General features: G+C 53.9%; 1 protein-coding gene and 1 long non-coding RNA gene across 5 annotated transcripts; one reads left to right on the forward strand and one right to left on the reverse strand.

The window, feature by feature from the left end:
• Positions 1 to 704: 704 nt before the first annotated feature.
• On the reverse strand, positions 705 to 11,646 carry CENPM (centromere protein M). 2 transcript variants are annotated; one of them, XM_030320799.1, is made up of 6 exons: positions 11,542 to 11,646; positions 10,915 to 10,994; positions 9,535 to 9,627; positions 7,310 to 7,389; positions 5,758 to 5,849; positions 705 to 1,634 (listed from the first exon to the last, which is right to left on the reverse strand). In XM_030320799.1, the coding sequence occupies exons 1-6, from the start codon at positions 11,596 to 11,598 to the stop codon at positions 1,494 to 1,496; spliced, it is 543 nt and encodes a 180-aa protein (XP_030176659.1). In that variant the 5' UTR covers positions 11,599 to 11,646; the 3' UTR covers positions 705 to 1,493. The 2 variants fall into 2 exon arrangements, with proteins under 2 accessions (XP_030176659.1, XP_030176662.2); XM_030320802.2 differs by lacking the exon at positions 11,542 to 11,646 and adding an exon at positions 11,128 to 11,265 and having other exon boundaries at positions 706 to 1,634.
• A 7,268-nt stretch (positions 11,647 to 18,914) lies between these two features.
• On the forward strand, positions 18,915 to 22,929 carry LOC115517804. Of its 3 annotated transcripts, XR_003970072.1 has the most exons (3): positions 18,915 to 19,229; positions 20,699 to 20,765; positions 21,712 to 22,929. It is a non-coding gene; the product is annotated as an uncharacterized LOC115517804 (long non-coding RNA). The 3 variants fall into 3 exon arrangements; XR_003970071.1 differs by lacking the exon at positions 20,699 to 20,765; XR_003970070.1 differs by lacking the exon at positions 18,915 to 19,229 and having other exon boundaries at positions 19,337 to 20,765.
• The last annotated feature ends 377 nt before the right edge of the window (positions 22,930 to 23,306 follow it).

Raw genomic sequence — 23,306 nt, forward strand, 5'->3', positions numbered from 1 at the left:
TCGACCATTAGGCACGTAAGAAAACAACTGGAAGGAAAAAGAAGGTGGGGCCGGAGGTCAGCTGCCCGAATGGCTGTGTGACAAGGACACGCCTCTGGTGACAGCAGTGCTTTGCCAGCTGAAGTAGGGAAACATGGTCCACCTCACAGATCTGCTGGGGGTCACAGGAGCAGCGGCGCGAGGAGACTGGAGCGTGCGGTGCCCTGCTGTGTTGGGGACACTGGGGACCCTGACCCGAATCTGCACAGCTGACGTTCTCAGGGGGGCCCACAGGGTGGCCTCAAATCAGCCCGGTGTTTGGCCGCCAAACCCTACTGAGCACTAGGGGTGCGGTGCTGGGTCAAGCTCTGGCGGAAGCCCACGGAAAGAAGGGCAGGCCCTGTCCTCACGACGCCCGCCATGAGTTTCAAGTCGGCCCAATCTCGCAAAGAGCACGGGCTGGGGCTGGGGCTGGGGCTGTGGCAGTGCCGGCCCTGCCCGGGGTGCCAGGCTGGGGCACGAGGAGGCCCCAGCACAGACAAGCAGGGTAGGGGTGGGGGGAGCCGGCATGGTCCAAGGGAGCCCAGACCTGGCTCTCCTCCTGAGGTCTCGTCCACCAACCCCTGTTTGCCCCCAAACTCCTGTGTGCCCAGCTGGCCACCGAGGAGCGGCAGGAGCCCCGACCTGGCTGACAGCATTTCTGGATTCCGACCCTGGCACTTTGGCAAATTCTAACTAGACCCAAAGGAGAAGAGGAGCCACGGTCAAGGCACAGCCTCTCACTGCCGAGCGGGGAGCCAGCCCATAATTCTCCGCAACTTAGGAGTTCACAAACGGTTTAATTCCTGGCTTTGCACCAGCTTTTGAACCCAGTTCTGTGTGATTTCAAACAATGGTTACTGTTCCCTGAGCACTTGGCTGGCACCTTGATACAACGGATTATGAAATACCTAGAGCACACAACAAGTGGAGGGAGAAATACAACCACAGCCTTGTCCCCTCGGTCACTTCACTCAGTCCTCACAACGCAACAAGGTCAGCAGGACGACCTCCACTCCGCACCCGGGGAAACTGAGGCTCCAAACGGCAACACCAGGTTCCTGAAGAACGGCAAGGCCGGGATGTGGGTCGGATTGGGTCACAGAGTGCAATGCCCCCTCTGCCCGGCCCTCCTCACTGTTCCGAGTCCGTGTCCTCATCTGCAAAATCAAGGTGATGGAGGAGGCCGGCGGTTTTCTGAATCGTTTTGAGCCGTGGACGCTTTGTTCAAATGGAGCCTGAAGTGGCGATGTATCCGGGCAGGTGGGTGAAGACACGGGCTCTGCGGGAGGGAAGGAGCTGCAGGCCCGCCAGCTGGGCTCCCCGCTGGAGCGCGGACGAGTTGGGACGAGTCGGGTCGTGCGGGCATCTGACCGCTGAGCCAGGGCCCGCCAAGCCCCGACCCCGTCTTCAGCGACAGCGGAAGTCTACCAGTCACCAGGCGGGGGGAGCGGCGGCTCGGGGGCCAGCAGCCCTTACAGGTCCTCTGGGGCCGGGGTCTCAGAGCTCCTCAGCAGGGACAGCAGGTTCAGGGCTGAGACACCGGGCACGTGGCCAGCGCAGATCTGCAGCATGCGTACCAGGCGCTGTGCCATGGTGGCCCGAAAGCCTTCTATCTGCAGGGGGAGAAGAGAGGATGGGGGAGGCGGGTCGGGGGCAACCGGTCCTGCCGCACGGCCCGCCAGAAGGGGCTGGAAGCCGAGATACGGGGCTTAGCAGGCAAGGTTGGCGAAGCTGGGTAAACGAACCGTCTAGTGGCCGCAGAACAGGGATCTGGATCCGGGCTAGTTCCAGACAATGCCCGGGAGGCAGAGGCCCCGAAGGCTCCTTACCTGGGAGCTGAGGGACGGAAAAGGGGGGCCGACAGGCAGCGGCCCTCAGGGGGACAGGGAGGTGCCATCAACAAAGAGTCCCTGCTTTTGAAGGCAGGGGCCCAGAGGCGCTGTGGGGTGGGGTCACGTAGGGCGGGTGACTCTGTTCCAGGGCCTGGCACCAGGGAATCAGTGCCTGGTGAAGGAAGAACGATGCTGAGCCGCCCTCCCCCGCCAAACGGGGCTGGCGCCGCAGGACCAGCTCGTCCTCCCTCTGCTCCTGCTTTGACCGGGGAAGGGGGGCATGAGCGTCCAACCAGTCGCCCAAACTAGGGACTGGGCACCCTCAGCCCTCCTGCTCTTGCTTCCGCCTTTGTCACTTGCGACTCCTCTTTCCAAATCCAGAGGCAGCTGTCCTTCTCCCCGAGTGTCCTCTCAGCAGACCCTGCCCCAGCCGCGCCCCGTCCCTGGGATGCTTTTCTACCTGCCCCCGGGACCCCACACTCCCCTGGCCTCTCCTCTCCTCTGGCCTCACGGGCTGCCCCCTCCTCTGTGCCACATCTAAGGGATCCATTTAAACCCACATCACGTAAGTGGAAAATAAAAATAAGTAAAACCCATGTCGGGCCACACCCCTCCCTGCCCCCACACCCCTCCCTGTGGCTCCAGTTTTACTCAGAGTGAAAGCCACTGCCTTTACCAAGACCCATGAGGCCCTCCGGCTCTGGCCCCGCTGTCACTCTGACGCATCTCCAGGGAGCCCTCCCTGGGGGACCCTGGACCCACCAGGCAAGTCTCCACACTCCTCTGGCCCCATGTGCTCCTCCACCAGGAGTCTCCACGGCTTGCCTCCCTACCGCCTCCACAGATCTCTTTAACAGTCACCCCCGGCCACTGACACTAAACCTTACTGCTTTACCGCCTCTTGACCATCACATCCTCATTTTCTAATGCGTTTTACTTTTTTTTTTTTTGTCCTTTTTTTAAAGTTTATTTATTTGAGAGAGACAGAGACAGCATGACTGGGGGAGGAGCAGAGAGAGAGGGAGAGAGAAAATCCCAAACAGTCTCCGTGCTCAGTGCAGAGCCCGACGTGGGGCTCAAACTCATGAACCGTGAGATCATGACCTGAGCCGAAACCAAGAGTCGGATGCTTAAATGACTGAGCCACCCAGGTGCCCCACGCATTTTACTTCTTTACATGTTTCCTCTGCTACGACAGAGCTGAGATTTTTTTTTCCCCCTTTTTTACTGTTTTGTTCTATGCATCCCTCGGGCCCAGAACAGTGCTTGGCACACTGTAAGTACCTAAAAATATCTGTTGACTAAATCCTTACTCTGACTTCCGTGGCCTTTGTCTCAGAAAGAGGCCTCCCAGCTGCTGCTGCCGGTCTCACTCAGGCTCCCCGGCTGGTCTCCTGCAGCAGCCTCGACCCCAAGCCTCAGCTCTGGCCAAGCCTCCTCCAATCCACACACGACACTCCAGAGGTGCGGCCCCCAAACCCAAGCCTGACTACATCAGATGGCTCCTGTCACCTACAGGAAGGAACGGCTTCTTCCCATGCCAGGCCACCAGGTCTCTGCACGTCCTTCACGTCTACACCATGACTGCTGGGTCTAGCCGCCGGGGGTAGAAGTCTCTGCCTCACCGGGTTCTGAGAGGGCAGGCTCCATGCCTGATTCATTCGTGTGCTCAGGGAGCAGCGCGGGGCCTCACTGGCAGAGCTAGGAGAGCAGAGCTAGGAGATAAATTCACTGGGCCAATCCCACAGCTCCGTGAATGTGTTTCTTCACGTGTAAAAGGGGGCTGATAATTCCTACCGTGCCAAGACCTTAAAACATGGCGAAGCTCAAACTCAGATATGTGGAGGACTGTGCCCTAAAAAGGACAACACAGGGGGCGCCTGGGTGGCTCAGTCAGTTAAACATCGGATTTGGGCTCAGGTCATGATCTCACGGTTCATGAGTTCGAACCTCTCCCACTCCCCGTGGGTGAGCTCGAGCCCTACTTCGGGTGAGCCCCGTTTCTCTCTCTCTGCCCCTCTGCCCCTCGTGGGATTCTCTCTCTCTCCCTCCCTCTCTCTCTACCCCTCGCTCACTTGTACCCACCCCATCTCTCTCTCAAAAAAATTAACTAAATACAAATAAATAAATAAAAAGGACAGCACAGGTACGAGGAGTGAGGGCTGTCCAACCACCGGGTGCTTCATGTGAGGGAATGCCAGGTTTGCGTTGCCAGCAGGCCAGCTGCTAGGGCTGGAACTAGACCGGCGGACAGACGCAGGCCTTTTCCTTGAGAGCGGTCAGGCTCCTCATACCTGGTACGGCCTGCCACCTACTGACCACAAAGAGAACTACACCACACGGCGCCAGGCTGGGGGTCCCCTCAGCCAGAACCGCCTAAGGTTTAAGGTACCTGAGCTGTGGGGCAAAGATGATGATTCCCCTTTAGAGATAGGAAGACGAAGGCTGCATGGGGGAAGTGACTGTTCAAAGCCACAGTTAACAGCCTAAGAAGGAAAAGAGACAGCAGCGTGCAAACCTGCTGGCTCTACCGTTTAACTTACTAGCTGTATGACTGAGCGAGTTGCCTCTCCTCTCGAAGTCTTGGGTTTCTGGGGTATGTTGTGGGGAAAGTCTGGAAGGGCGGGCACTTCGCGTGTGCCCCAGGCCTCAGCGTCCTGTGAGGTCAGAGTGCTGACTAAAATAGTCGTCAAGCATGAAAAACGAATTTGTGACCAAGGGGTATGCGCATCTTTATGGATGCATTGAACAAGGAGATCTGCCCCATCCTCTTATGAGATGGAAATATCTGCCCTTTCTGCTGGTAACAGCCCCAGGCAAATACTGCTAAGACTGACATCTCTTGCCTGTATTCACACCGCCAAATTTCACTTAGAGTTTAATGGGAAAAAAAAGTATTTTTTTTTTCTCTCATACAAGTTCACCGATCCCCTGAATTCTACCCTCAGGCCAGAGGGGTCCACAGACCCATGAATAAGAATCCCTGGTCTGGGTGGTGGTAAGGGACAGTGTGCTGACTCAGTTCTCTCTGCATTATATCACTTTACCTTTGGGGATAGGTGCAGGACCAAGAACACAGCAGAAATGAACTTCAAAACCAATAAACACACTCTAAAACCAAGCAGGCCTGCGACATGGGTGGGGTGGCCCAGGTCCCGGGAGCCCTCAGCAAGCCTCCCAGAGGGGACAGCTGCTGAGCACTTTTAGCAAAACGTCAGGATTCATGTTCCAGAAAGTGAGGCTGGAGAGCGAAGTATATCAGCAAAATAGAAATCTGCTCTGAGACGCTTATAATTAGACTCACCCTATGAGAAACACCAACAGAAGTGAGTTGGGACAGAACGGACACCCTATGTGTCCCTCCAACCCTCTACTCATCCACCCACCCGTCTTCCCTGCTGCCTGCTGGATGCCCTGCCCCAGGCTGGGACTAGACAAGGTCTGGGGTCCAGGGGAGTAAGGGGAACAGGGGCATTCTGACTGTGGACGGGCATGAGGGGGCACTGGTTAATGAAACAGACAAGACGCCTGGCCTCACAGCCCTTACAGCCCAGCGGGAGAGTGAGATATTAACAAGGACCCACATGACATACATATAAAACTTAGTTATGAGAGAAAACGAAGCAAAAGAAGAGAAGGCAACAAGTGATTGCACTTGGCATGAAAGAGGCACTCAGGCTGAATGCATACTGTCACCCTACTTTACATCTGTGCGCCCCAACGCTTAGGGTGACAGACCTACCCAAGGTCCAGCCAGTGAGCAGAGAAGCCAAGATCCAAATTAGGATCTTGTGTCTCCACATCAGGACCTCCACACTCGGGCACTTGACTCTCCAAGAGCATTCTCGACACATCTACTGTGCTGACTGCCCTTTCCCTGCACCCCCTTGATTATTGTCCTTACCTCCAGGTCACAGAAGAACAGAGGACTTCGGTAGGTGTGGGCCAGCTTCACGATCGTGTTTCGGTGGACACTGCAGTGACTCTCTCGCCCAGCTGCAAAGAAGCCGTGAGTGCTACAGGCTGTAATCTCTACCTTCGTAGCAGTCATCCAGGAAGCACTGGGCGAAGTCATTCACTACCTCTCTCTGGGCCTCAGCTGCTTACTAGTCAGTGAGGTGACAGTCCTGTTCAACCTTCTTTTCGGGGCAGCCAAGATCATTAAATTAGAAAATAAAGCTGAAAGGGCTTTGAGAGAGTGCTCTATAAAAACCTGAGTTTCCTCATCTAGAAGAGGAGGATGGTAACAGCCCCCACTCCACTGAGTTACTATAGAGATTCGGTGAATTAATATATAGAAATGACCCGGCTTTCATTTATTCATGAATGCTCATTGAGCATAATCTGTGCCAGGCCCTCCCCCCAAGGACTTTGCAGTTCAGCTGGGTGGAGGAGGGCAGCTCAGACACGCCATCGGTGTAGGTGGAAGGGTGGGGAGTCTATACGACAGAAGCGTGCGTGGGATGGACACCTCGGGGCCCAGACTGCAGGGCTGGTCAGGGAGGTGTCTCCGAGGGGACAGGAAATAGGGGCTAGCTAGACAAAGAAGAAAAAAGCATCCAGGAGAAGCTATATGATAGAATCACGAAGGGCATGGGCTCTGGAATAGGACCATCTAGGTATGAATATGGGCTCTACCACTTTTTTTTTTTTTTTTATTTTTTATTTATTTTTTTTTTTAATTTTTTTTTTTCAACGTTTATTTATTTTTGGGACAGAGAGAGACAGAGCATGAACGGGGGAGGGGCAGAGAGAGAGGGAGACACAGAATCGGAAACAGGCTCCAGGCTCCGAGCCATCAGCCCAGAGCCTGACGCGGGGCTCGAACTCACGGACCGCGAGATCGTGACCTGGCTGAAGTCGGACGCTTAACCGACTGCGCCACCCAGGCGCCCCATCTACCACTTTTTAGTTGTGGGCCTTGCACAAGCTGGTTCACCTCAAGGCTCCAGTTTCCTCAGCTCTAAAACCAAGATAACAGTATGTACCTCAGAGGGTTGTTTGTAGCGGAGATTAAGTGATCCAGAAACGAAGCACTTTTAGAACAGTGTCTGGTGTGCAGTGAGGGCTCAATAAAGGTCAGTTATTGCTATTTCCACCGTTAGTGTTACAAAGTCTCTCAGGAACGGCAGGCCTTGCTCAGAGAAGGAGAAGCTGAACCAAAGAAGGGGACGGGAACAGGAGACGAGACTAGACAGGAAGGTGGAAGGCCAAAGTTGTGCCTTTACAGGACCGACCGTGGCTTTTACTCTGCAAGCCACAGGGAACCGCCAGGCAACTCTTAGCAATTATCTCAGCAGAACGATCTGCTCAGGTTCACTTTCAGAGACACCGCCAACAGGTCAGATTCCAAAGCTCACGTTCTTTGGTCCCTTGGGTGGCCTCAGTAAGAAGTCCCCCACCGCAGTGCCGGCCACACAGCGCCCGCGGTGGGGGGTGGGGGAGGATGCACTTACCGCCGGTGGCAAGGAAGGCTGCCTTCCCCAGGAAGAAGGTGGCGTCCACATGGTGCAGGGATTCCTCCACGTTCCGGAGGCTGGCGCGAGAAAACGAACCACAGGACAAACCTTACCACAGAGAAGGTGGAGGGCTGCGTTCCTCAACCCAGAGAGGCCAAAGAAGGAGAGGAGGGTAAGAGGAAACACCCCTAGAGGAATACTTCATCTTTCATTTTGTTGGAGTATTTTTAATTACAAAATGACTCAAGCCTGTACAACAATCCCATAGTGAATATGGAGGTATTCTGTAAAAAGGAAGTCTCCTCTCCGGCACCTTCTGTCTCAACGTCCCCGAGGTAACTGCTGCTGACAGTTTGGGGTGTAATTCCTCTTGCATATGAATTTTTCCTTTATATATATTCTCACACATGCAGACAAATGTTTCTGTGGGACCGATGCTAGATGTAGAATGGCTGCGTCACAGCTATGTGTCTTTTTAAAATGTACCTAGGTGGGCGCCAGGTGCCTCAGTCAGTCGAGTGTCCGACTCGTGGTTTCAGCTCAGGTCATGATCTCGCGGTTTATGGGTTCGAGCTTCACATCGGACTCTGTGCTGACAGTGCGGAGCCTGCTTGGGATTCTCTCTCTCTCCCTCTCTCTCTGCCCCTCCCCTGCTCGTGCTCTCTCTCAAAATAAATAAACTTAATAAATAGGTAGGCAAATAAATATATAAATAAATGTACCTAGGTATTGCCATATTGCTTTCCAATAAGGTTAGAGTATTTACAGTTACATCAAGTATGTGAAAACACTCTTTTCCTCCAGGAAAAGGGCCCTTTAACCTTCTGGGCCAAGGGTTTCATTCACTGGTGTCCAAGGAATGATAAAGAAATCTGTCGTCTCCTGGTCAAAAAGCCATCTTAGTCAGGTGGCCCAGGCCAAGGTTTCAGCCTGAACAAGCGAGGCCTAAGGCAAACAGTAAGGGTGGCTCTCGGCCCCTAAGTGTGACTACAGAGCAGGATCTCCCCAAAGACCCAGTCAGCTTTGGTGGAGAGATGGGTCTCACCCAAAGAACAGATCTGCTGAGTCAGGACCTCTGGCAATCGTGGCAGATCTCAGCCCTTTCTCTGCCCCACTGTGGGCCCAAGTCACTGCTCGTCTGTTCCAGCTGGCCAGGCAGCGGGTCTGGACTTGCTCCTGCTGCTGGCTGTAGCTGGTATCGATCTGTCCCTGGTTCCAGGTGCTTCCACTACAGCCTTCACTTAACACACACCACATGACGAGGCATGTGCCTTGGTTTCTGTGCTGGATGCTGTGTCCTGCCTCCCCTCGGTCAGCCATCGCCCCCAGAGGGAGAGAGCGAACCTTCTTCTGTACTCCCCAGGTTGGCTGCAGTCTTGTCCCCAGGTTGCCAGCACCACGGGGAGGCCAGGCCGGGCCCCAAGCATCACCACCCGCTCATGCTCCCCTGGCTGCTACATTGGGCTCCTGACCCTGGACCAGCCTTAACAGTCCTGTGTACACATTATGCTCCTCTTACCTTTTACATTAACCCTTCACCTGGAACCTTCTGCTCACTCCCAGTTTTACCTCGGTACCTCAACCTGGTCATCTCCAGCAGAAAGTCTACCCTGCCCTATGTCCTGAGAGTCACAGGTCTTGCTGGGGCTCTCATAGCCCAATGCATCCTTCTTTTATAGTACCTATGCTAGCTACTACAGCTCTGTGTTCAAGAGTCTAGCTTCCTCCCCCAGGGGGCTGGGAACACCTTGGGGACAGGGGTCTATTTCATTCATGTCTGTGCCTGCCATCAGGGATACAGAGAAGGCTACAGAAAACATTAGCTCAATGACTGATGGCACTGTTGGGGTTTACCAGTCTTTTTTTTTTTTTTTTTAATGTTTATTTTTAAAATTTATTTTTGAGAGAGACAGAGAGGGAGGGAGAGAGAATCTCAAGCAGGCTCCATGACGTCAGCACAGAGGCCGATGCAGGGCTTGAACTCACGAACCATGAGATCATGACCTGAGCTGAAATCAAGAGTCAGACGCTTAACCGACTGAGCCACCCAGGTGCCCCTATCAGTGTCTTTAAAATATCATACACTTGCCACTGGCTTCCCATCCTCATCCTCTGGGCTAACCCCAGGCAGCCTCCCCCTGTGTCTTCTCCTTCCCGGCATAGGTGAGGTCACCATCCCAGGTCTACCTGAGCCCTGAAGGTACCCATTCTCTGGTTCTCACCTGTATTTGCTATGAAGGTTGACCACAAACACGATCAAGTCAATTCGGGGCCGATCCACACTGGAGGGCAGAGGGAGGGACCTTGCCAGGTGGCTGAAAAACAAGAAATTGCAAGACTGGGGCACCTGGGTGGCTCAGTCAGTTAAGCGTCCGACTTGGGCTCAGGTCATGATCTCACGGTCCGTGAGTTTGAGCCCCGCGTTGGGCTCTGTGCTGACAGCTCAGAGCCCGGAGCCTGCCTCAGGTTCTGTGTCTCCCTCTCTCTCTGATCCTCCCCCACTCGTGCTTTCTGTCTCTCAAAAAATAAACAAACGTTTAAAAAAAATTGGAAGACTAAAGATATATGTACCCACATCACAGTGACCATTCACATACTGACCTTCCTAGGGTAAGACGGTGTCAAGGGCTCCTCCCCTATGCCCCTGATGCTTTTGTGGGCAAGACTCCTCAGGTGAGCATAGGGGCAGAGCAGAGCCGGTCCTTTCTAGATGACTTCTGTCTGACTCCTTCTGCCTCAAAGTTGGGAACTGCCTTGGCAAGAGGGATTTGGGGCTATAAGATGGCATGGGGTGAGCCAGCTACACTGTGTGCTGGGAGGGAGATGAGACCCAGAAGAGGGCTGTTAGATTGTGAAGACTAGGGGTTAAGACTGAACCCCCTTGGAGGGCAATGGAAGTCGGCTCAAATCTCAGGTCTGCCAATTACCAGCTATGTGACCTTGGGTAAGTCACCTTCATCACTCTCGCCTGAACTTGTTCCCTCATTGGAGATTCTTTAAAGTGCTGTAACGGGGTTTATTCTCCTAGTAAGGGGTGTTTCAAGTTCCCACGGAGGAGCACCCTTTAGAGTGGGGTCATGCTCCTTCCATACGGACCCTTGCAGCTTATCTATGAAGGGCAACGACACCCACATACATTCAGTCCCTTGCTTCCCACCAGCAGCTATTTCTACTCTCCACCAGTTAGAAAAAGAAAACAAAACCTAATTGCTTAGTCATCTTTTCTCCAAATTAGGGGGGTAACTGAACACTACTCTGTGCCAAGTACTGCTCAAAGCACTGGGGATTCACTAGTGAACAAAAATCAAAGCCCCTGACCTCAAGGAGCTGACCTTGGGTCCACGGGGGTGGCAGGCTGGAAACAAACAGGGGAACAAGGACATTTCTTATGATGACAAGTGCTAGGGGAACACAGAACACATGTGTGAGAGAGTGATGGAGGGTATCTTAGCTGGAGGCAGATCACGCCTTGAGGGGCTGGCCCCACCTGCGCCCGCCTCTCTGGCAGCTCCTCTGCCCGCCTACAAGAGCAGGCTGCAGTTCAGCCACGGCAGAGCGATGGGACCCCCCCCCCCCTCGCCGCCCCAGCCTCAGCTACTTACACCCTCAGCTCCGAGGTGCAGTCCTCCTTGAGCATCGAATCGGCCAGCTGCTGCAAAAGAGCATCTTCCGTGCCCACCAGCTGTCAGGGGAGAGAAGGCGGCCTACTGATGCCTGGGCACGGCAGTCCCGCTGGAGGGCCTGGGGATCAGGCCACAGACCCAAGACCGCTCGACTCCCAGGATTCCCGCTCCCACGCGCACGACGCCGTTTACCGAGAGAAGGCTCCGCCAGGCCCCAGTTGAGGGCCCAGAATGCACCCGCTCCAGTACTGTCTGCACAGCACTTCTTAACTGCCCCAGACTCTGCCTCGTAAGGCAGGACCCAAGAGACGCTGGGAAAACCATTACCTGTCCGGCGCTGAACACAGCTTCCCGGGTCCCAGTCCGCCCAGCCGCCCCACCAATCAGAAACCGGAAAAGAGCCCTCCGCGCACCTATTGGTGGGGGCGTCCTTCAGACTCAGAGGGCGGCTACTCCGATTGGTTCAGAATGCGGCCCTCCCGCCCACCACACCTCAGCCCGAAAAGCGCGCATCAGAACCTCAGAGAGCCCAGAGGGCCAGACAGACGGTGGAGGCCCTGCCAAAGAGGAAAGGCGGTCAGGGGAAGCGGAGCAGCTGACGCCTACCAAGATGGTGGCCGTGTTCAGGCCAGGCTGCTTGTCCAGCGGCCGCAACACCGACATCCCAGTCGGCGGGCGAACCGCAGCTCTGGAAGTGCGCGCGGATCTTTCAAAATGCGGGAGGCCCGCCCTTAAGGGTAAGACCGAGGGTCGCGTGACCATAGTTGGGCGGGGCTTCGCGTGGTAGAGCAACTTTCTTAAAGGAATCCACATCCGCTTTTTTGATGGGGGCGTTCCAGCTCCGGCCCCCCGGCTGTTAAAGTGCTGTCAATGGGACAGGCCTTGCCTCAGAGAAAGAAGGTGTTCAGTGATTCATTTGTTCATTTTTGTTCACTAAGGCTCATTCATCATGCTCTTTTTTTTTTTTTTCATGGTTCTTTATTTTGAGAGAGGGGCGCGCGACGGGGGAGGGCCAGAGAGAGAGAGAGAGAGAGAGAGAGAGAGAGAGAAATCCAAGCAGGCTCTGACTCGGGGCTCAATCTCATGTCCCATGAGATCATGACCCGAGCTGAAATCAAGAGTCCGAGGCTTAATGGACTGAGCCACCCAGGCACCCCATTTCATCATACTCTTGATTCCTTCCCAACCTGCCCCTCTCATTTCTTCTTCCCCATCTCATTTGACTCCATCCATGCAGCTGCTCAGAACAAAACCTTGAGGTCATTCTTGGCTCCTCTTCTTCATCCCCCGCATTCCAACCCATAAGCCAGCCTGCGAGTTCTAGTCTTAAAATGCATCCAGAAGCTGACCACTTCTCACCGCCTCCACTACCACCACTAGGACAAGCCACTGCCATCTCTCACCTGGACTATTGTAACAACTTTCTCACTGGCTCCCTGCTTCCACTCTGGTCCCCAGGGCTGCCGGTTCTTCTCCACACAGCAATCTGAGTCATCCCTATAAAACAGAACCTGATCAAAACCCACCAATAGTTCCCATCTCATTCAGCGTACATTGCAAACGGCTTACATGGACTGTGAGGCTCTATGTGTTCTGGTCCCTGACAATCTCCCTGACCCATCTTCTGCTCTTCTCCCTCTTACACTCCTCTAGCCACATGGGCCACTAGGCTGTTCTTCAAATTATTCCAAGTATCCTCCCACCTCCTGCCTTGTCCCTGCGGCTCCCTGTGGCTGAAAAGTTCTTCTCCCCCATAGTCACTTGGCTCGTTTCCTCACTTCCTCCATGTTTCTGCTCCAAGGCTACTTTAGCAGAGAGGCCATTCTTAACAACTCTATGTAAAATAGCAAGTCTCAGGGGCGCCTGGGTGGCACAGTCGGTTAAGCGTCCGACTTCAGCCAGGTCACGATCTCGCGGTCCGTGAGTTCGAGCCCCGCGTCAGGCTCTGGGCTGATGGCTCAGAGCCTGGAGCCTGTTTCTGATTCTGTGTCTCCCTCTCTCTCTGCCCCTCCCCCGTTCATGCGCTGTCTCTCTCTGTCCCAAAAATAAATAAACGTTAAAAAAAAAATTAAAAAAAAAAAATAGCAAGTCTCAGTGGGGTGCCTGGGTGGTCGGTTAAGCACCCGACTTTGGCTCAGGTCATAATCTCGTGGTTTGTGAGTTCGAGCCCCACGTCAGGCTCTTTGCTGACAGCTCGGAGCCTGGAGCCTGCTTTGGATTCTGTGTCTCCCTCTCTCTCTGCCCCTCCCCTGCTCATGCTCACTCGCTCTCTCTCTCTCTCAAAAATAAATAAATGTTGGGGCGCCTGGGTGGCGCAGTCGGTTAAGCGTCCGACTTCAGCCAGGTCACGATCTCGCGGTCCGGGAGTTCGAGCCCCGCGTCAGGCTCTGGGCTGATGGCTCGGAGCCTGGAGCCTGTTTCCGATTCTGTGTCTCCCTCTCTCTCTGCCCCTCCCCCGTTCATTCTCTGTCTCTCTCTGTCCCAAAAATAAATAAACGTTGAAAAAAAAAATTAAAAAATAAATAAATAAATAAATAAATGTTTATTTAAAAAAAGTTTTTTTTAACATTTATTTATTTTTGAGACAGAGAGAGACAGAGCATGAGCAGGGGAGGGTCAGAGAGAGAGGGAGACACAGAATCCGAAACAGGCTCCAGGCTCTGAGCTGTCAGCCCAGAGCCCGATGCGGGGCTCGAACTCACGGACCACGAGATCATGACCTGAGCCGAAGTCGAACGCCCTACCGACTGAGCCAAAATAATAAATAAATAAATAAATAAATAAATAAATAAATAAATAATAAATATTAAAAAAAATAGCAAGTCTCGGGGAGCCTGGTTGGCTCAGTTGGTAGAGCATGCCCCTCTTGATCTTGGGGTTGTGAGTTCAGGGGTGTACATAAAAAAATAATAATTACAAAAAACCCCCATTATCTTTATTTCATTTTTATTTGAGAGAGAGGGAGAGAGAGAGAGAGAGAGAAAGTGTGTTCAAGCAGGGGAGAGGGACAGAGAAAGAGAGAGAATCCTAAGCAGGGTCCATGCACAGCACAGAGCCCAATATGGGGCTCGATCCCACAACCCTGGGATCATGACCTGAGCTGAAATCAACAGTCAGACACAACCGACTGAGCCACCCAGGCGCCCTGAAAAAAAAAAACAAACCCATTATCTTTAAAAAAAATAGCAAGTCTCCCCCATATTCCCTCTCTTCCTTTTTTCTGCTCTATTTTCTCAATCGCACTAATCTCCACTTCACATACAGTTAAGAACTGTACAGCCTGTGTGATTTTACAGTATTTACAAACTAATAAACTGTCACTGTTTACTATTGTTTAGTAATAGTCCATTACTGTTTCATGGATGCTGGCAGAAGACATGAAACTCCTGGGTAAGATTTGTCTCTTATGTTTCCCATTACTCATGGTAAAACCAGTAGCTAGGGCTTTATGTTTGTGTGCGCCAGTGCCCCATGTCCCCCGAGCCCTGCAAAGGACCCATCATGGAGGCCCATACACCTGGTGGATGGCAGCCCCGAGGAGGAACACGGGGATTAGAGATTCACTGCTTTTATAGTGAGTGGTAGGCAGGCCTGTTCTTTGTCGGGGATTGGGGGAGATGTCACCTCATTCTCCAAGGTTGCTGCAAACACAACCCTGAGACAACCCCGGGCAAAGAGCTTTCAGGGCCTTGCCATACCCAGCAAGAACCCGCAGGGATGCCCCAGGGCCCATGGCAGATTGCTTCTCCCAACAGCTATATAATTACTTGCTCACTGTCTGTCTCTCCAGCTAGAGCATAAGACACATGAGAGCAGAGACTTTGTCATTTTGCATGTCCAGCCCTTTAAAAAGTGCCTGGTACATGGTAGTCGCTCAGTAATTATTTGTTGAATGAATGGATTGATTTACATCCATTGATCCTTTCATCATTTCCGAGGGCAGACCCAATGCGCCACCCTGAGAATACAGATGAATCAGACATTATCAACTCTGGGGTGGGGGAGTCAGACCCTGATCACACAGTGTGCTCACTGCTGTGATACCTAGGACAACAGAGGCATATTCCCATCTAACCTAAACCCTCACTGCGGACTAAACTATATTTTGCTTAGAAAGAGCTGGAAATAAATGACTTCATGGAGTCCCTGCCCCAGCACAGATGGGCTTTGATTCCTCCGGCAGAGGGTGTGGAAGAGACTCGCCAAAAGTCTGAGAGTAATGAGTGCTCTGAACATAAAGTAAGGTGGGCTGGAGGACAGGGCAGACAAGAAGAAGCTATGTTAGGTCAGGGGAGGCCTCTGGAAGAAGGTGATGTGTTTTCTTTGTCGTTTTATTAAATTTGTTTTAAAATTTATTTATTTATGTTGAGAGAGAGAGAGGACAGGCAGAGGAGGGACGGAGAAAGAGGGAGAGAGGGGATCCTAAGCAGGCTCCGTGCCACCAGCGCAGCGCCCAATGTGGGGCTTTAAGGCACGAACCGTGAGATCATGACCTGAACCGAAACCAAGAGTTGAATGCTTAACCGACTGAGCCACTTGGGGGGGCCCCAAGAAGGTGGTGTTTGAGGGACACCTGGGTGGCTCAGTCGGTTAAGCGTCCAACTCTTGATTTCGGCTCAGGTCATGATCTCACAGTTCGTGAGTTCGAACCTCACATCATCATCGGGCTCTGCACCGACAGTGCGGAGCCTGCTTGGGATTCTCTCTCCTTCTCTCTCTGCCCCTCCCCTGCTCTCTCTCTCTCTGAAAAAATAAATTAATTAAAAAAAAGAGAGAAGGTGATATTTGAGCAGATGCCTGAATTTAGTGAGAGAGGAGCCAGTTCAGTACGTTGAAGAAGAGGCTTTGGGCAGAAAGCAGGTGCTGAGAGCCTGGGGGGTGGGAGGGTGGGGAGCACCCCTGTCACTTCTGAGGAGCAGCAACGAGGCCAGTGGCTGAAGTGGATGGAATGAGGAGAAACTGGGGAGAATGAGGTCTCAGAGGTGACTGAGGTCCTTAGAGTATCACAAAGAGATTCTGGCTCCGGTCAGCACTTTCTAGGAGGGGCTGAGCTGAGACCCATTCAATCAACACGTGCTGTGTGCCTGCCTCAGGCCAATGCTGGTGCTGGGCACTAGTGACCCAGGCACCAGAGGTGTCACCCCTGCTTCCGTGGTAGAAGGACAGATAGCAACAACCAAAGCAGCACGGTTGGTGAGGGCCGCCCCAGGGAGCGGAGGAGCCCAGATGCATGAAGGGTCCCTGGGGAGCCACGGCTACACTTCGCTGGGGGAGGTGATTATTGGCTGTGGCGCTAAGATGAGTTGGTGCTTGTCACACGGGCGGTGCAATACACAATAGTCGTGAGTAGAATCGCACCGTGATGAAGGGTGGGGATTGGCAGGAAGGGCAGACCCAGGCCTGGATGGAAACTCTTGTATCAAGAACACCCAGGGGTGCCTGGGTGGCTCAGTCGAGCATCTGAATCTTGATTTTGGCTCAGGTCACGATCCCAGTGCTCAGTGTGGAGCCTGCTTGGGATTCCCCCCCCCCCCCCCCAACCCCCAGAACACCCAGAGCTGGCAGGGCCGTCAGACGCTTTCTGGGATACTGTCTCTGAAATCAGCTTCTGTGGAACTCTGTGGAGATACCTCAGGGATGCTGGAGGGGACAAGGAGAAGCTGAGTGGGTAGAATCCAGAAAGCCCACCCTGTTATTTCACAGAAGCAGCTCAGGCTTTGTCTCTATTACATATTGAGCTTCCCCTGGTTCTGAAAACATATCTTTAATGCTCGTTCATTTTTGAGATAGAGAGAGCGCATGCACTCTCAAGTGGGGCAGGGACAGAGAGAGGGGGACAGGGGATCCAAAGCAGCCTGATGCTGGGCTTGAACCCACGAACCATGAGATCATGACCTGAGCCAAAGTGGGACGCTTAACCAGCTGAGCCACCCAGGCACCCCAAGCTTCCCATAGATTTTTGTGGAAATAAAGAATCCTGTGGCTGGTTTCTCTGTGCCCCTTTGTCTTCCCTCCCCCAACTCCGATCTGTTCTCCTACTCCAAACTGTTGAAAAGCACTTTGGAGGCTTTGCTCACAATTGTCCAATACTGGAAACAACCCAAATGTCCTTCAGTGGTCAACAGATCAACAAGTTGTGGTATACTGATAAATGGAACAGCATCGGTGAGCAACAAAAGCGTTGTGCTGAGGGAGAGGCCCAGACACAAAAGAGTGCGTGTTGTATTTGAGTCCATTTACATGGACCCACCATGGTGGGTAGTCAGATTTAGTGCCTGGCACATAATACGTGCTACCTCGTTGTTTGTTCTTACTCTCTGAGCCTCAGTTTCCCTAACAGTAAAATGGGGATAAGAAACAGGATCCATTTCTTTTTTTTTTTTTTTAATTTTTTTTTTCAACGTTTATTTATTTTTGGGACAGAGAGAGACAGAGCATGAACGGGGGAGGGGCAGAGAGAGAGGGAGACACAGAATCTGAAGCAGACTCCAGGCTCCGAGCCATCAGCCCAGAGCCCGACGCGGGGCTCGAACTCACGGACCGCGAGATCGTGACCTGGCTGAAGTCGGACGCTTAACCGACTGCGCCACCCAGGCACCCCTGGGATCCATTTCTTAAGGTCGCTGCGAATGTTTAACAAGATAATGCCTAAAGAGCTTTTAGCACCAGGCTGCATCAGAACCAGCACTCATGTAACATTACATATTGAGGAGCCCTGTATTGGGCTCTGGGGTGAACGAGGAGCCTGCTTGGGATTCTCCCTCTCTCTCTGCCCCTTCCCTGCTCACATTGTACACGTATGCACGCATGCACTCTCTCTCTCAAAATTAATAAATAAACTTAAGAAATTAAAAAAAAAGAGTTGCATTTTACTCCATGTAATTTGTCTTAATACAAATCCCTCTGTGAACTCAAACTCATTCCCTTTGCCCTATATATGCTGGAGAGGACCTACGACCCTTGCAGGGGTCCAGATGGGCCCAGAGCTGGCTGGGTGTCTGTGGGGTGGGGGACCCAGGGTCCTGAAGGCATCTCCCCCACAGCCTTCCCCACCTGCCTGTCCTCAGATTTCTGGGAACGGACTCTCTGGGGAGGGGGTTCCTTGAAGCCTCTGGCCTCTGGGGCCACTCTGTCCTCCTGAGACAATAACCACTGCTGTTTATGGGATGCACACTGGGCGCCTGACACTTTGCTGACACTCTGTCCATAGCACAGGAGGGAGGGCCCAGGCTTGGGGGATGGGCCCCTTACCCCACCCCCACTCCCCAGCTTTGTCACTGAGAAGCCGAATGACCTAGATGAAGGAGACGGTAAGCAGCATCACGTCTCTGAGCTGAGGCTGCCTCGTCCCCGCATGGGCTGTCAGCACCACTGAGAGCAGAATGAAGTGATGTGTGGGGGTCCTCAGTGCCTGGGAGTCACAGCCATCTGAGGCTCTATCCCAGCCCAGGGGATCTGGGGGGCTGGGTGAGGCAGAACCTGTGTGGGGGCCTGAAGGCCAGGCTAGGCTCTGACTGTGGCATTGTGACTTTCTTGCTGTGTGACCGTGGAAGATGGATAAATGAATTAATATGAATAAAGCACTGAAGCAGTGTCCACATTGGACCAATGTGTCCGGAGTCCCTGTCTCAGAATTGATTCTCTCCTCTATGACATATGGCCCTTGTTGGCTCTACTCGTCATTACTTCTGTGTCCCCACCCGCTTGCCAGGGACCCTCGTCTCTCCCTACCCACAAACGGCAAGCCTCCAAACCCTTCCATTTATCTCAGCTGGGGTTCCCTCCTCTCCAGGCTCAGCAACCACGGGACTCAGCAGCCTTCCGGGTGGTTCCCATTCCTCCCCGAATTCTCCCAACCCTGCCCTGTCATTTCTGTACCACGTGCACAGTGCGAGGGATCCAGAAGAGAAGGCTGGTTGCCAGGGCAACGGAGGATAAAGCCCTCGCTCTGCCAGGCTGCTGATTGGCTGAGACACGTCCCGCCTCCTGCCATCCTGAGGGTCGGGGGCAGAGGGAAGTGTCTCCTGGTGGGCAGGGAGACCTACCAGTGTGCCTTGCCAGCCCAGGACTGCCCCCTCCCAGCCCCGTCAGAGTCCTGGGCCTGAGAAGCTCTGTCTCCCACGGGAGGCAGTGGCCTCGCCCTTTCTCTGCCTCCAGCACCCAGGGCCGCTGCAGATGGCAGTGTCTCTGGGGACAGCAGCTACAACTGAGTCCACAGGCCGACATTGAGCTGCTCAGGCCGAGGCGGTGCGCTCAGCACAGAGCCCCTGGAACAGGCATCTGCAGGTCGTGAGGTGGGTCTGCGGACAAGCAGGGGGTGGGGGGAAAGGGGCACCGAGTAGTGCCAATGCCTTGGGGGGACAGAAAGAGGGGCTCTACGACCCTCACACTGTCCTGGATGGGACTTTGGCTAGAGTGGGGGCTGGAAAATTCCTTATAGATCATCTGGAACCCCCCCCCCCAACCTTGTCACTGTGCATGGGGAACCCTGAAGCCCAGAGAGGGTGAGGAGTAGCCCAAGGTCACACAGAGAACCAGTGAGTGATTTGTCTCAACTAGGAGAAGGTCTAGGGGTCCTCAGTCTGCCCTAGAATGGTTTTTATCGCAGGGCTAGAGAGGTTGGGGGACCCTAAGCTGGGGTCCACAGATTCACATCATTGCAGCCAAAATTGCTACAACTCTGCCCAAGTTCCTCATTCTCATGTTTAAGCTGCAGGGGGACTGGGGTCCTGCCTGTAGCCAAGGGTGGGACACGAATCTTTTGGCCTCAGTCAGGTAAGTTTGGAGCAGCCTTCCTGCTTGGGAGCCCCCTTTCCCAACTTCCCCTCAACAGGCAACGCCAAGCAATTCTGAACTCTTTGGCTTTCCAGAAAGACAGATGGTTAGGAGGGCATGACTAGGGCACCTTGAGACATTGTGCTTCGGAATAGCCAACGGGGACCCGGGGGGCCAGGGGCGGGCCCTAGGATGGCTACCCCTGGGAAGCAGCATCTCTCCCCCCTCCGCCCCCACCCCGGGGTCACAGCCCGCCTTGAAGACCCACCTGGAAGTAATGAGACAAGGGGAGCTGGAGTTTGGAGACAGAGGTCTGAGGAGCTAGGGCTTGTCTTTAGCCCGTCCTGGAGGTCGCTCCATCTGTCCCCTCTCTTCCCTCCCTCAGAAGCCACGGGGGACCTCTGCTCATTTCATTCTGCTCAGGGGTCTTTACCCACCCCACAGGACTCAAACCTCAGGCCATCTCAGGGGGTTTAGGGTCCAGCTCTTAGCTCCCTTCCAATTGGGCAACCCAGGGCAAGTTAGTGAACCCGTGTGGGCCTCAGTTTCTTCATCTGTAAAATGTAGCCATTAACACCTACCCCACAGGCCCCGTATAAGGTTTGTGAACACATTCTAAGAATGTTCTCCCTGCCTGGGCAGGCAGAGGTGGGGCTTCTCACCCTACTCCTTTTGTATACCTTAGGAAGGGTTTGAGGGTAAGTTAATGGGTCCTGCTTTATCCCATTTCTGGAAGAGATGGTCTGTGATCTGGCTTTTGAAGTACGAATAGAAGTTTGTCACCTGAACACAGTACAAAGGAGATTCCGGGGAAAATGAAAGCATATGAAAGATAGAGACTGTATGATACGCAGGTGCACATAGGTGACTGGCAAGCAGTTCAAGATGATGCCAGGTAGGCCAGGAGATGAGGTTGGGGAGGTTGGCAGAGCACAGATGTGGGTATCTCTGGGTCATTCTAAGGGGTCTGTGTGTATGTGACATTTAGGAGGCACCTTGCACCTGCTGCCCTTCATGTTCCTGCTTTCCTGCCACTGGGTCACTGGAAATAATAGGTAATGTTACATGAGTGCTGGTTCTGATGCAGCCTGGTGCTAAAAGCTCTTTAGGCATTATCTTGTTAAACATTCGCAGCGACCTTAAGAAATGGTCCTATTTCTTATCCCCATTTTACAGTTAGGGAAACTGAGGCTCAGAGAGTAAGAACAAACAACGAGGTAGCACGTATTATGTGCCAGGCACTAAATCTGAGTATTTTACATAAATTAACCCACTGAACTGTCACAACAGCCATACGGTCTAGGTGGGTGCTGTTTTCATTCCCACTTTCCAGATGTGGAAACCCAAGGCCCAAGGATTTGGGGCCGGTGCTTGTGTCCACAGTCTTATAATTATGATTTGGGGCATGGGCCTGAATTCGAGAGCCTGTGCAGACCCTGTTGATATCAACGAGATCCCCTGGGGATTGGGTGTTTGTTCACCAAACCACACCCTGCCAGGATGTGCGGGTGGCTGGGGACCCACTCATCTGTGAGGGCTTGGCAAGCAGCAGCCTCTGAGACCGCACAGTCAGGGCCGGGAGGGGTGGCAAGGAGGAGGCATAGCCCATGTCGTCCTTTACTGAGTGCTCTGTTAGTGTCCCCTTCCACAGGGGACAATGATGCTGAGGCCCAGAGAGGTTAGGCAACTTGCCTGAGGGCACATAATGCCTGAGAGGGGATTGAACCAGGCCTGGCCTTCAGTTATATATAAGCTTCTGAAAGGGTGGGTAGGAGCCAGCCGGTCCCCCCACCCCACCCTGTGATGGGGGCAGCTCTGTTCTTGGCAGGGGCAGGGGGCAGGCTGCTGAGCCACTGCCCTCCACTCTCCTGGGCCTCAGCCGTCCCATCTGTAAGGTGATGCTCACACCTCCTGGCTGTGCGAAGCCTGTGCGCCTCCCTCCGGGCTGGCAGGTGGGCCAAGGGGCGCCTCCGCCACCACTCACCGCCCGTGTCTCGGCAGCTGAGGCCGCCGCGATGCCGCACTTCCTGGACTGGTTCGTGCCCGTGTACCTGGTCATCTCCGTGCTCATCCTGGTGGGCTTCGGCGCCTGCATTTACTACTTCGAGCCTGGCCTGCAGGAGGCGCACAAGTGGCGCATGCAGCGCCCCCTGGTGGACCGTGACCTCCGCAAGACCCTGATGGTCCGCGACAACTTGGCCTTCGGAGGCCCAGAGGTCTGAGCCGACCGGCGCCGGGCACCGGGCGCCCTCCCCCGCCTCGCCCAGCCTGGAGACCCCGAGGCAGAGAGAGGACAACGTCTGCTCCTCCAGGCCACCCCTCTGGAGCTGCGCCCTCCCGGCAGAAGCTTCTGGGTGCCCCGGGTGGACACTGGCTGCACCTGGTGAGATAGGGGCACCTGGGTATCTTGAGGTGTCACTGCTGCTGGCCCGGGGCTTGCTTTCCACCTCAAGCCAGTTCTCTCCACACCTGCCCTCCCCAGCTCTGGGTTTATCCCCCGCTGGCCTCCAGTGCCTTTGTGCTGCCCAGCACTCTCGCCCCTCGCCTGGAGTCAGGCACCGCTGCCCCTGCCTGTCCTAAGTGTCTAGATTCCCACTTCCCAATGAATCCCTGGTGACACTCAACGGCCCGCTCCACCCGAGGAGGCAACCTCCCTGCAGCCTCACACGGCAGGCTTCAAAGCTGACCCAAGGGAAAGGCCCTATTTGGAGGGGTGTCTGCTCCTTCCAGTTCAGCCCCACCCCTCTGGACTCAGACTTGGCAATGGTGAGCGTGTGTGATGGGGTATGCAGAGGGGTGAGACCACAGAGGATGGAGGGGTGTGTGTGTGTGAAAGAGAGAGAGACAGAGAGACCAGAGAGAGAGTCTGGGAGGGGGGACTGGGGAGGGGGACAGGCAGGTGTGTATGTGTAAGAGGGAGAGCGGAGGCCCCAAGCAGGGCGGGAGGTGGCGGGGACAGGGCGAGCCTGTGATAGGCTGCCCACAGTGGTTCTCACCTCCCTCCCTGTGCCAGGCTTCCCTACTCTCTCCTTCCCCAAGGCCCCTGCCCTGTACTGCAGCCCCCAGCACCATCCCCCTGCCCACCCAACCCCACCAGGGAGCCCTCCTCCTTTGTGGAACACTGTTGCCTCATTGGGGATGTCGAGTAGCAGCCTGTCTCACTCTCCTCCTCTGGGGCTTCCCTCTTAGTTTCTTGCAATAATAAAGACTTCATGACTATTTCTGCAGGACTGTCTCCTTTCCTGAAGGTAGGGTCATGTCTGTCATCTCACTGGATCTTCATAAAAAAAAACAAACACATAATAGTGCCATAAAAAACCCTTTGTAGGGATGGGGACACTTATTTCAGAGAGGGTAGGTAAAGTAATTTCTCAGCAGCAGCACTATTGACATTTTAGCCCAGGTCATTCTTTTTTTTTTATTAAAATTTTATTTTTATTTTTATTTATTTTCAGTGAGAGACAGACAGAGTGTGAGTGGGGGAGGGGCAGAGAGAGGGGGAGACACAGAATCCGAAGCAGGCTCCAGGCTCTGAGCTGTCAGAGCAGAGCCCAACTCGAGGCTCTAACCCAAGAACCCTGAGATCATGACCTGAG

The sequence above is a fragment of the Lynx canadensis genome, chromosome B4 (genome assembly GCF_007474595.2).
Source record: "Lynx canadensis isolate LIC74 chromosome B4, mLynCan4.pri.v2, whole genome shotgun sequence".
NCBI classification, from domain to species: Eukaryota; Metazoa; Chordata; class Mammalia; order Carnivora; family Felidae; genus Lynx; species Lynx canadensis.